Source organism: Manihot esculenta, chromosome 7 (assembly GCF_001659605.2).
Source record: "Manihot esculenta cultivar AM560-2 chromosome 7, M.esculenta_v8, whole genome shotgun sequence".
In the NCBI taxonomy this organism is placed as follows: Eukaryota; Viridiplantae; Streptophyta; class Magnoliopsida; order Malpighiales; family Euphorbiaceae; genus Manihot; species Manihot esculenta.
This window is the reverse complement of record NC_035167.2, coordinates 11,368,528-11,381,262: the sequence shown is the minus strand read 5'-3', so window position 1 is coordinate 11,381,262 and position 12,735 is coordinate 11,368,528. Positions and strand designations below refer to the sequence as shown.

The 12,735-nt window shown below is 29.7% G+C and overlaps 2 protein-coding genes across 2 annotated transcripts; both read left to right on the top strand.

The window, feature by feature from the left end:
* Positions 1–1,213: 1,213 nt before the first annotated feature.
* LOC110619712 (probable prolyl 4-hydroxylase 9) lies at positions 1,214–6,523 on the top strand. Its single transcript, XM_021763257.2, has 8 exons — positions 1,214–1,585; positions 1,675–1,788; positions 2,541–2,698; positions 2,804–2,906; positions 3,942–4,037; positions 5,069–5,134; positions 5,220–5,339; positions 6,107–6,523. The coding sequence occupies exons 1-8, from the start codon at positions 1,475–1,477 to the stop codon at positions 6,191–6,193; spliced, it is 855 nt and encodes a 284-aa protein (XP_021618949.1). The 5' UTR covers positions 1,214–1,474; the 3' UTR covers positions 6,194–6,523.
* Positions 6,524–9,219: 2,696 nt separating this feature from the next.
* Positions 9,220–11,338, top strand: LOC110619631 (uncharacterized protein At2g23090). Its single transcript, XM_021763153.2, has 3 exons — positions 9,220–9,409; positions 9,495–9,535; positions 11,012–11,338. Exons 1-3 carry the CDS (start codon positions 9,337–9,339, stop codon positions 11,129–11,131), a joined length of 234 nt encoding a protein of 77 aa, XP_021618845.1. The 5' UTR covers positions 9,220–9,336; the 3' UTR covers positions 11,132–11,338.
* Positions 11,339–12,735: the final 1,397 nt, after the last annotated feature.

The following is a 12,735-nucleotide window of genomic DNA, read 5'->3' as shown; positions in this document are numbered from 1 at the left end:
GATATATTTATAGAGAGATGTCACTGGCTTCTCCTTAAGCTCAATCGCGAGAGTGCTATTCACAACTCAACTGAGTCATCCAAGTCAAAATTATAAGTTTCTTTAATCAGTTGAAAGCATTAGTACATGAGGTATGATGAAGTGATACATGTTAGAAGTGAATAGTATTCGGTTCAAACCGAAAAAATTAACCGAACCAAATTAATTTGAAAATTCGATTCAGGTTTTTATTCATTTTGGTTCGATTTGATTTTTAATTTCAAAAATTTAAGTTATTTTAGTTCAGTTCAGTTTTGGTTAGAAAAATAAAAAAAATCAAATCGAATCGATTAGTGATAATAGTATATTATTTTTAATAATATAGAGAGATTAGATCATATCAATAATATTCTAATTAAATTTTAAAATACTAAAAATAAAATATAAAAAATTAAAAATTTATTAAAAGTTCAAATCAATCAAATCGAAACGAATCAGACCGAATCAAATCGATTCGATTTGACTTAATTTCTGATTAAAATTAATTTAATCTTATTTTTATTTTTATAATTACTAAAATTTTAATTTTTAATTTATTCAGTTTTAAATGCTCACTCTCGAATATAGAAGGTGAGGTAGTAAGAAAAAATTATGCACGAAAAGAAAGAGACTTTGAAAGAGATGGGGCCAATTTCTATAATATTGGTTCAAACTGGACAAGTTCAAATGAGTATGAGAAGTCGAGAGATAAAATCGAGAAGCAATTTTTAATCGAGAATTAGGTATTGGATCGCTATTAGGGTCACATGCTAGCAAGCAGAGTAGAATAGAGAAGATATGCGAAAGAGAGTAACTTCAGAAAAAATTTACTGCGTAGATTTTCCAAATTACAAAAATAGTAAATTATCGATTGTTCCTTATAGGATTATTAACGGAAGAAATGACATCATTGATAAGTGTCTTTTACGATTTTAATTTATGAATAATAAATGATAATTAATAATTTATGATAACAAGATTTAATTTTATTATTTCCGGTTCTGAACAGAATAAAAAAATTTGCAAATTAATTAGACTCGAAGTTTTATTTCCATTTAAATCAGTAGATGGGCTAAATTGGATTACATGAAAAAAGACAAAAAAAAAATATGTGGGCCCATCACTGTCAACATTGCACAACCGGAAACTTCTACTAGTCTTCTAACGTCGAAGCCGGAAAAAAAAAAAAAAAAAAAAAATTTATTAAAAAAAAAGTGTCGTCTCCCGCCATTAACGCGTTCTCCCATTTCCACCATCATCAGATTAGCCAAAGAACTCTGACAAATATATATTTATAAATTACAAAAAAATTCATACAAAAGAAAACTAATTTTCCACTGAAATCCAAAATTGTTTACCAGATTTTCCATTCCCGTTTAGATCCGCCATCGTTGAAGAACCAAACAGATTTCTTCTTCTTCTTCTTCTTCTTCTTCTTCTTCATCACACACCATAGATGAAAACCAAAACGAAGCGCTCCAAGAGTAAGCTAGGGTTACCAGTTGTTGTCCTCCTATGTTCTCTCTTCTTCCTCGTCGGCTTCTATGCCTCCACTCTTCTTTCTCAGGTATTTCCCTGCGCAATTTATTCCAAATATAAGTTTTTCCCTCTTTTTTGGGATTTTGATTTTGTTTTGGATTGATTTCTGGTTTACAGAATGTTCCTGTTATTAGACCGCGGTTGAGAATGCTTGACGTGGCCGATGGAGAGCTTGATGCGATGCCCCATGGCGTGACTGGAGAATCTTCTCCCCAATCCATTCCATTTCAGGTGAATTCCATGCGGTCTAAACTTACATGTTCTTTGTGTTTGGTTGTGTAGAAGGAATTGAATTGGATTTTTGAGGTCCTGATTCTGATTGAAATTAGCTTTGGTTAGGTTAGCCCTAACTTGGAGCATTTTTGGATGATTGATGTGAATCAAATACAGGTTAATAGTTTAGCTCAGTATTAATGTGAAATTACGTATTTATGTTTTTAAAACAAGCTAATTCATAACCGAAGTTAACAAATATAATCTTAGAATGATCACGTTTGTTTTAGAACTGGGTAAAATACACGGCTTCACCTGCTATAAGGTGATAGGGGTTAATGGAAAAATGAAATATTTTATTATAGTTATTATCTTCTAGAGGAAAGAGAAAATTCTAGGTTCAATGTTGAAAAGAAAGTTAATTTAACTCGTCTTGATGCTTAATTATATATATATAAGATTGGAAGATGATAAAATGAAGATAGGAGGAAGCCAAAAGAAGAAAATATAAATTAAAATGAAGTTAAACTTCCAAATACTTGGCTCATTAGGGAAATTTTGAAATACGCGGTTAAATGGTAATTTTATTTTTGAACATGCTAATGCAAGTCATGGGAATTCATTTTTGAATATGCTAACACAAGCCTAAATCCCAATGAATTTCTGCAGTTAAATGAGTGAATGGTGATACTGGGATGCCTTATGTTCACCTATCAATGTGTTGTATGATTTATCCAATTCTGGTGTTGGTCTTTTTGCTCGTATTGTAGGTTTTAAGCTGGAAACCGAGAGCCGTTTATTTTCCAAACTTTGCAACCCCAGAACAATGCAAAAGTATAATTGAAATTGCAAAGTCTCGACTAAAACCCTCTAGCCTGGCTCTGCGAAAAGGAGAAACTGAAGATAGCACTAAGGGAACAAGAACAAGGTATCTCTGATATTTTCATTTATTATTTTGTGTCCAATCAATGGACCATGCAACTATAGTTGAGAGGATCTCTCATCTCCTTATTCATTACGAACTGGGCAACAGTTCAGGTACATTTATTAGTGCATCTGAAGATAAAACTGGAGTACTGGATTTCATTGAGCAGAAAATTGCTAGAGCTACAATGTTACCAAAGTCCCATGGGGAGGTACCTTTCCTTATTACAAATACAATGTTGTAGCTATATTTTTGAGGTTAAATACAAAGGAATACTTTAAGGCTACTGTAATAGGTTGTAATGCTACTCTCCACTTGCTCATGCATATTTCTTTACTTGTTTCTTTTGATGAGAGAAACTGGAAATAAAGCTGAGTATCTTGCTGGAGTTTCTTATTGTTTGATTCTTAAAAATGAAAGCCACTTGGCAGTGAAAAGGTCCCCTGTTAAATCATGTATTACAATGATTATAGCAACCTCAACTGCAATTAAGTCTACCATTTTTCTGGTCTTTCTGCTGCTATATCTTCTTCCATAACCAGTTAAAGAGATAGTATTCACGGGCAATACTCTGCATCTAGCCATGTCTACAAAGCATATGCATGTGCCTATACGTTTCCCTGTTGACAAGGGGATACCATATCATAAATGCAATACTCAATGGTCAGTTTTGCTACATATTGAATTATTGTATACTTGATTAACATGAAAAACACTGGTGATTGCAAGCTGTATGAGGGAAGATACCTGTTAATGATAATATGATTAGGCCTCTGTGTGCACAATTGGTTTGGTTAGTCATGCCAATTCTTATGTTATGCCTCCATTGTGCTGTTTGAGCCTTGTTCTATAGCACCTACTTGTTAGTGCATTTAAGAAGTATAGATGCAATCTGAATGCACAGTGGATTGTTTTCTATATTATTGATCATGTATCTACAATCTGCATCTCTTCTTAAATGCTATAGATTCTTATTTTAGTTTTCTTGCTTTCTCTTATGGAAGAAAGGAAAGTTGAATGTTTTTGTAATTTTTGCAATGAAATTAAGTGCTGGTAGGAGCCCTATCTGACTATTGTCAATAAACATCATATATCTTCCACAAGTATCATTATACTCTAATTTTGCTTATAAATCACTGAACCTCTACTATATATTATATTTTGTTTTGCATTTAAAGTTTGAAATCCAATACTTCATTACAGGGAATTTCAATTAATTTTGAGACTGTGTATGACCCTATTGCAGGCATTCAACGTGTTGCGCTATGAAATTGGACAGAAATATGATTCACATTATGATTCATTTAACCCAACTGAATATGGTCCGCAGATGAGCCAAAGGGTACATGATAAGCGTCTCCTGCTCTTCTTGAATATTTAGTTAGTCACCATCCATCACTGTCTGGCTTCTGCATGTACTTTCTCTTGTTTGTCTTTCTTTGAATCAAGATATCTTTAATACTTTTGTTTTACCTCTCTCTCTCTCTATCTCTCTCTCTCTCTCTCTCTTTCTCTATCTATCTAGAAAAGGTTATGCTAAATTCTTATAGATGTCAAGGTGTTTTTAATTTCTGATAACTGGGAATTTTTATAAGAATAAAACCGTCAATATGATTTGAATTGTACACAGAGAGATAACTCTATGTCATGGTCTTGAGACTTCTTTTGGTAATATGGACAAAAGTAGAGTATACTGGGGTAATTGTGATAGTTCTTTCGTTTGTTCCAATTGATTTTTGTTAGGTTAATGCATTGAGGAAAGCCATATTTTATGATTATCTAGTTGACCAGAAACCAGGAGGGTTACTTGGGTAGAAGTTCACTGACTGGTTCATCTGACTGTTTGATGCAAGACAAATGCCTTCCCTAGCTTTCCCTATAATATGCCCTGTAATGAGGGAAATCCTTGCCTTGACCTAACTTTCAAATCCCTAAGGTATGTTAGAGACTTTTTTCATGTGGGACCTACTTATTTAACTTGTGAAATCTTTCTTTCTGTATTTTGGTCCACATGAATCTGGTCTAGGCAGAAACAAATCATGTTGCTAATGAAAATGGACTGACTGATCGAGGTTTTTATGATTATATTTATACCCCAAATATAATTTATGTATTGTAGATATTGGTGCTTGGTAATAGATTTTCTCACGTGTGGCATTGTTTTTTTTTTTTTCTTGTCATTCTAGTTTTCACATCAATTATAGCCATTTATTTTGTTTTGGAGTATTTGCGCATGTAAAGAAATTACTTGCCGGGTGCTTTTTTAGCATTATTTCTACATGGCAACCAAAATTAAATGTGAGCAAATGAAATAATATAGGTAGTGAAAGAGATCTAATGTGGTTGTGATTTTGTTATTAATCTATCATGCAGGTCGCATCTTTCTTGTTGTATTTATCTGATGTAGAAGAAGGTGGAGAAACCATGTTCCCTTTTGAGGCATGTGAGGACATTGTACATATTATTTGCTCATTGCATTATGTAATCATTTTGCTTACTGATATTAACTTTGTTGTGATTGCAGAATGGCTTGCAAGTGGGTTCAGGCTATGATTACAAAAAATGTGTTGGTTTGAAAGTGAAACCAAGGGAAGGCGATGGAATTCTATTTTACTCGCTGTTTCCAAATGGCACAATTGATCAGGTAAATTTCTTTCTCAGATCAGTGTATACATCTCTTTCCTTGTTTCTTGACTCCTTGAATTAAAGAACTAAAGAGCCTTCAAACGAACTTGATCAGAATATCAGAATGGACACTAAAGATTTAGGCAGACATGGTGGCATCATACTTGTAGAAACATATTATTTATAGGGTAACATATACCAGATGAATGTGTTTCTCATGTTTAAGTTTCTGAGTCAATGGAGCTTTCTGTGAGTAGTCTGAATGTTAAAAGCCCCAGCGTAATCCCATCTGTTATTGATTTTTATTTTTTATTTATAAGGTAAATGAGATAACATTTGTTATAGTTGTCTTAATTTAATCTCATGAAGGCATGTAAAACACTTCTGCAAGTAAGAAGAAAAGAGAAGCAAACTGGACCTTTTGCTTTTCCATGGACACCTGTTGAAAATCAGATTTTTGCTAAACTTATTATCCGGGACAATTTGGTAGTGATTGAATTATATGTTTTTGTTTTAGCTTTTTTTATTTTTTTTATTTTTTATCACTGGGCTTATCTCGTTTCCACTGGCCTATACTGATCACTTCTTATGTGTTCATCTCTACTTTGCTTATTTTTCATAATAGTTTTTATCCATACCGAGCTCGAGTCATTTTATCTAGGGCCTGCACAGCTGTTAATAAATTCGAGAAGTTTTGTTCTTCATTCGTACTTTCAGTAGTCAATGGCCCTAGTAGCTATAGATAATTTGGCATCAATAATTATTACTGGGGGATGTATATTGCAGACATCTCTTCATGGAAGTTGCCCAGTTATCGCAGGCCAGAAATGGGTGGCGACGAAGTGGATTAGAGATCAAGTACAAACGGTCTAAGCATCGTTTCTATTAAGGGGGTAACGGGAACTCCAGACCTCTTAATTTAAATTTGGCCCAGTTACCATGGACGTATTTTGGTGCAGTTACTATCGGTTAAGCCCTGTGGCCGAAGACTTTAGCATAGTTAAATCTAAATCTGTGATTTTAATATTGTCATCACTGTAATGTCTTTTCGGTAACTGATTCATTTTAACTTCCCATTTCAATGAGGCGACATTTATAGAATCTCGTTCCACAGATGTGTTTGTACTTTCTCTTTTTTCACATGGAACAGTGTAAAGAAAACTTTATTATTACATTTTCTCCAATTATTGTGAGAACTCTCTCCCTCATGTGCCAATGATGTTATTGATTCATGTTTCTCCATTCGAGAAATTCCTTCAACTTTATTTCATAGGCCAGTCTCTAAAATTAGAGTAGTTCTCGATCACTCGGTTGGTACTTGGTTTAACTAGTATTCCGGCATATCTAGATATTTCTCTAAAATTTATACAGGTTTATCAATACTCAATAAGCTAGAAATTATTAATGCTCATTAATTAATTTAATTAAAATTCATATACTTTAAATTTTTAAATCACAAAAATTACTATTTTTTAAATAGAGAAAATAAATTAAACTGTATTAATGTAAATAAAAAAAATAAAATTTACCTATTCAAACGTTTCTGCTTTGACAAAATTTATTAGATTAAAAATCAAGATATTGTTTAAACAAGAATTAGCTAAGAGTTTTAGAACATTATGGATTGATTAGATTGAAGAGGAGAAGATTTAGATCAAAAGGGTTTTTTTAATTATAATATTTAAATATACATTTTACATTTTCATGTATATTTATTTATCCTTGGATAAATTCTATTTCCTTTTAATTTTAAGAGAGAATCCAATTCTAGTATAGATAATAGAAGTGTTTTAATGACTAAGATCTTATTTTATTTTTAGAGTGAATAAATATATAATATTAATATTTTTTATTAAATTTATACTTTATATTGGACTATTGACATAAAAGACTAAATTTTATGTTTAATTATAATTATATAAAAAAATTTTCAAAGTTTGGAGGATAAAACCTTTTATTATTTTCAATTTTGGTTATACAACTTTTATTTTCTAACTTTTATAGTAAAAAATTTCAATTTTAGATATAATAGCGGTTAAATATACAATTTTGACTTTTTACATTTAATAAGCCTTTTATATAATATTTTATATATTTATATAAAATGAATAATGATAATTTATATTTCTTGAATAAATAAAAATAAAATTTAAAATATAATTGAATAAATAACTGTGCAATTTATATATACATCAAATAAAAACACATCGACCATAAATGAATTATTTTCAACCCAATCTATATTTATATTGTCTTTATAATAACATTCGATATATATTTAGCTTTTAAGGTATGTATTCAATATTTGCTTTTTAAGTAGTTTTCATATGTATATTACCAATATTTTTATTTATTTTTTATTAATATTTTGATCATAAAGCTTAAAATACCAATATTATTCTTAAATTATTATTATTTTATTTTAGCACATCTTATATGTTGATATTATTTAAGGTTATGAATATATATGAATTTTTATTATATTTATTATTTTAAAATAATTACTTTTGATAATAATATTTTAGCATAATTTTTATTTCTGTTTAATTATACTATATGAGATAAATTATATTTATTTACTTTACCTATTTTAACATATTACTAGGTGCTATAGATTTAGAAAAATTTTATTATCAACTAAGGGCAAAAAAAAATCTCAAATTTATTATTAATGAAATAAATTTATGAAAATATTTTAATTTAATTTGTAAAATATGGAGAGATTTTAGTTAGTCGGATCAAATTATAATATGAAGTTCGTCTGATTCGATCGAAAAAGTTAGCTTTTCTTTTATCTGCGTTTTGGCACTGTTCCTTCAGCTGACTCGATGCTTGTATTTGTTTTTCATCTCTTTTGTTTCTGATGATCGTGTGTATCTCCGTAATTTGAATTTCCTATATAGCTTCTCTTGCCGCGGCGATGGTTCTTTCATGTTTGAAGAGGCGTTTCTTGCCTTTTTCGAGTTGGATATCAGGTCCTTTTCGGATTTTTGGATTTAGGATTTTGTGATTTTTTTTATTCTGTAAATGTTTGGGTCTTTTGATTCTTGATTTATTTCTTGATGGAGCTGATTGTATTTAGGTCTTGGGCCTTTTTTTAATGAATTTTTATATTTTTTGTTGTTGTATAATTTAAGATAAATTTCATATTTTTATCCACTTTAAATTATACACAATTCAATTCGTTCCATAATTTAATAATAAAATTATTAAATTTTATTTTATTTTCGATATAATAACTTAACAATTGTTTTTTAAATTGAAATTTTAAATTTTTTAAAGATTTAATTCAAACTTAATAATTTGTTTATTATTTCAATAAAATTTAATATCAAAATGATGGATATTACAAAAAAATTAAAATGAACAGAAATCATGAACCAAAAGAGTAATTTTTTAATAAAATTAAATTTAATTAAATTTATATACTTTTATTTAAAAAATAAATAAGTATAATTTAATTTTTTGACCCATTAAGCATACTTATTTTTACTTCAAATAAGTCATTGATTTAATAGAATATTATTTTAAAATAATAAAATAATATTTTTTTATAATTTAAAATATTAAAAATTTAATATTTTATTAACATAAAATTTTAAAAAATACATAAAGATTGTAAATAATTTTTAAAATTAAAAAAATATTATATAAAAATATTATTAGAAAATAATATTATATTAAATTAAATTAGCACTTCTTTAGCGCTTAGAAACAATATAAAAGTTTAATTCTAAAAAAAATAAATTAAATTTATTTAGCAAAAGAATATAAAAATTTAATAGAACTTATTTTATTTTTTATTTTTATAAAAATTGCTCGAGCTAATAGTGGGCCCACAAAACATTAATTATTCGCATCTAGGTTTGATTCCTCGCTCTATATCAATTCTTGCAAATTAATATTACGTCTTTCTCGAACCTTCTTCTCTTGCAATTCCTTCTCCTCTTCCTCAGCCATCCGCCTCCATCCTTAAGAAGCTCGTAATTTCATTCAACATCTGAAATCAATCAGCCATGGGTGGAGGCAACGGCCAGAAAGCCAAGATGGCTCGTGAGAAGAACATGGAGAAGCAAAAAGCTGCTAAGGGTATCTAGGGTTTTTTCGAAATTTTGCCCCTTCGAATTTTTATCTGATCTACTGGATTTATTTATTTATTTATTTATGTTTGTAGGAAGCCAGCTTGAGACTAACAAGAAAGCTATGACTATCCAGGTATTCTCTTTTCACGCTTCGATCTGTGTTCTGATGTTTGTATCAGATTCAAATAGGCTACAAGTGTCACAGTTTGGTAGCTAATCTCTGATCGGGTTTTAGTTTTCTGAATCATAGGGGCTTGTTAGGGCTATGTTTGTTTTGTGATATTTCGCATTTCTAACGTTTTGCGGCATTAAGAAAATTGATAATGGAAAAACTGCAAATTAGTCTATAGGAAATTTCCTTAGAAGTCATTTTCTGAAGGATTTCATTAACACCATTAAATTTCAATACATAAATTTATTAATTATATTTTATTTTTTTAACGTTACAATCAAATAATGGAAAATATTCTTTTGAAAATGTTGTACATAGAAATTATTTTTTAGAGAAAATATTTTCCGCAAACAAATGAAGCATAAATCTTTAAGTTGTAATGGGTGCTGATTGGTTTCTAGTTCATTGTTGCTTTATCCTGAAATTTTCTTGCGCTAGCTGGGATCTTTCGATTAAGCTCGTGTGAAGGTCTTGTCTGATTGCATTTCTGTTGCTATAATTTCTTTCTATGACAGGTTAATTCTTATTGTAACACTTAAATGAGTCTTTCTGTTCCGTAGTCCTAATCTTTCTTGGTTTTGAGCTCAGCTTGTTGATGTTGAGTCCAATAATCCACACGAACAGCATAGATCGATATCTCAAACTTTGTCATAAATTTTTGGCTATTTTTGATTTGTCTATTTAAATGGGAATTCGGTTAGGAATTTATCTTCTTTTCTTAGTCGAGGAACAAGGGCTGTGTCATCTTGTTTTTGAGATGTCTTATCTATGGTGGATAATTTTCACAATCCGTTAGTTTCATGCAGTCACCTGTTTATTTATTTATCTTTTTGTGAAGACATTGTCGAGGAACAAGGGCTGTGTCATCATGTTAGTATGAAACGTTGTCCGTTGTAACTGAGATGGACCTTTTTCAAGGCAGCATTTTTTATTTATTTATTTTTTTGTGTAGACATTGTCACAACTTTTCAAGTTCCGACTAGGAGTTTAAACTTGTTGCAAGCTTGGATTTGCTTTTCTTACACCTTATTGAGGTTGGATTTGCATTGATATATTTGTGATCTGTGTTCAGGCACATAAAACCAGTATTCTCAACACAAGATGCATTCATAATAATGAAACTATACATTGTTTGCACACATTAGATAACCTCTTTGGGATATTCAAATTCAGAGAAGTTAAGAATTCTGAATCTGATTTATAATTATAAGTTGCATTTTTCCGGTTGATATTGGAAGTTAAAAGCTGCTCAATGAAGGTCTATTGTCTTTATTGGATTTTGTTTCAAATTTTCTAGTTCTTAGTGCAATAAAGACAAGTATATTTGATGAGCCCTCTCACAAAGGTTGTGACTTGATCTGTTGTTGATGATGTCGCCATTTTCGATGTCGGGTGCTCTGATGCTGCATCTGGCGGCTCATGGAAAACTGAATGCAGTGCAAGGTTTGCATGCAGACTTTCATCTGTACCACGACGGAGGTGAAGTGTCGAGAACATGCTGAAGCAAAACATCCCAAGTCTGATGTGTATGTTTGCTTCCCACATCTTAAAAAATGATAGGGAAGGTGCGAAAATATGAAATGTCATGTTGAGATGGGTTGTAGAATACTTGTTATGTACTTTGGTCTCTTTGAAGGATTTCATGATTGTGGGTGCTACCCTTCACAATATTTGATTTGCCAAATCCATGTTCTGTAAGATTCAGGGGAAATGTTTATGATGGAAACATTGAACGCTGCTCCTGCAGGACGATTTCTGCAACAATTGAAGAATGTTAATGGTTTTCGCAGGTCAATTATGAATATGCCATCAAAGAATATCAACGTGGAAAAATATCGATACTGAAAATCAAAGAATGTTTTGTTTGAAAATCAAAGGAATTAGAATACTGAAAATATAAACCTCATGGAGTTCTTACAAAGTTTATTTGTAAATAACTGTCACTGATAAAATATGACTAGAAGTTTGAAACAAAATTAACTGCATTTACTTTATTTGTACTTTAATAAATATAAAATAAAAATTAAATTTAAATTAACAATGATTAGATTTCAATTTTCATTTAGCAAACCTTTGCCTTACTCATGTATTTATTAAACTTATATTTCAATTGGTTTTAATTATCATATGCAGTTGACATTTGTTATTGACCAATATTTTTTATATGTAAAATATCTATTAAATTATATTATATTATTTTAAAGTATAGAATTAGAACCTTTTGTAGGAAATATAATTCCAGACATTTATGTAGATCAATTGTATATATATATATATATATATATATATATAATATTAACCGAACGTAACAACACATATACAGGACAATAATATCATGAAAAAATAGTGATCCCATATAAAAATTATAATAATTTTTTAATTAAATAATAGATTCATTTAAAAATGTCAATAAATATTCTTAATTTTTTTATAAATAGTATTTTATAAAATAATATAAGAATTTTCTTTTTTGAAGATCGGCAGACTTGAATAAGAGGGAAAGAGGATTTTCTTCCTCCCACTAGAGGGATCCATCTTTCCTCTATTTTTCTTCTATTTCTTCTTTCTCTTTCTCATTATTTTCTTTACATCTTGTATCTTAAAATCATTTTTAATAATTTTTTAAATTTGATTTGGAAGGTTTCTACGAAGACATCTTTGATAAATTTCTAATGTAATATTTTCCATTTGCAAGCCCTCAATTTCTAAATCATGTATTGTAAAACTCATAATAATAGAGTAAAAAGAAAAATAATTTATCACGAGATTAAATGGTAGCCAAGGTGAAGAGATATATATATATATATTTTGGCAAAAGGGTAATGGGAGATATATATATATATATGTACACAAAGACAAAAATGTAAGTTACAAAATTACCGCAATGCATGCGTGAGTAGGTATATCACTTCAGTAAAAATATCCGTTAATATTTCAATTACAGATTATTAATGGATATATACTCCCGTTAGTAGAAAATATTGTGCGTTCTGTTCCGTTGTACATACCGTTAATATCACTAACGGACTTTAATTCATTGTTGAAGTCTGTTAGTAATCAATATAAATCTTGTAGTGGCAAATGGAAGAAGAGTAGGCATTTTATAGTTGAACACTCTAATTATTGTAGTATTTGATTCTGCAATTTAAATTTAAAGTATA

Excerpts from the sequence above, each read along its gene's own strand:
- LOC110619631 (XM_021763153.2), top strand. The coding sequence starts at position 9,337 with ATGGGTGGAGGCAACGGCCAGAAAGCCAAGATGGCTCGTGAGAAGAAC. Across the intron at positions 9,410-9,494 it reads GAAGCAAAAAGCTGCTAAGG|GAAGCCAGCTTGAGACTAAC; the intron begins GTATCTAGGGTT and ends TTATGTTTGTAG. Across the intron at positions 9,536-11,011 it reads AGAAAGCTATGACTATCCAG|TGCAAGGTTTGCATGCAGAC; the intron begins GTATTCTCTTTT and ends AACTGAATGCAG.
- LOC110619712 (XM_021763257.2), top strand. The coding sequence starts at position 1,475 with ATGAAAACCAAAACGAAGCGCTCCAAGAGTAAGCTAGGGTTACCAGTT. Across the intron at positions 1,789-2,540 it reads CCCAATCCATTCCATTTCAG|GTTTTAAGCTGGAAACCGAG; the intron begins GTGAATTCCATG and ends CTCGTATTGTAG. Across the intron at positions 5,340-6,106 it reads CAAATGGCACAATTGATCAG|ACATCTCTTCATGGAAGTTG; the intron begins GTAAATTTCTTT and ends TGTATATTGCAG.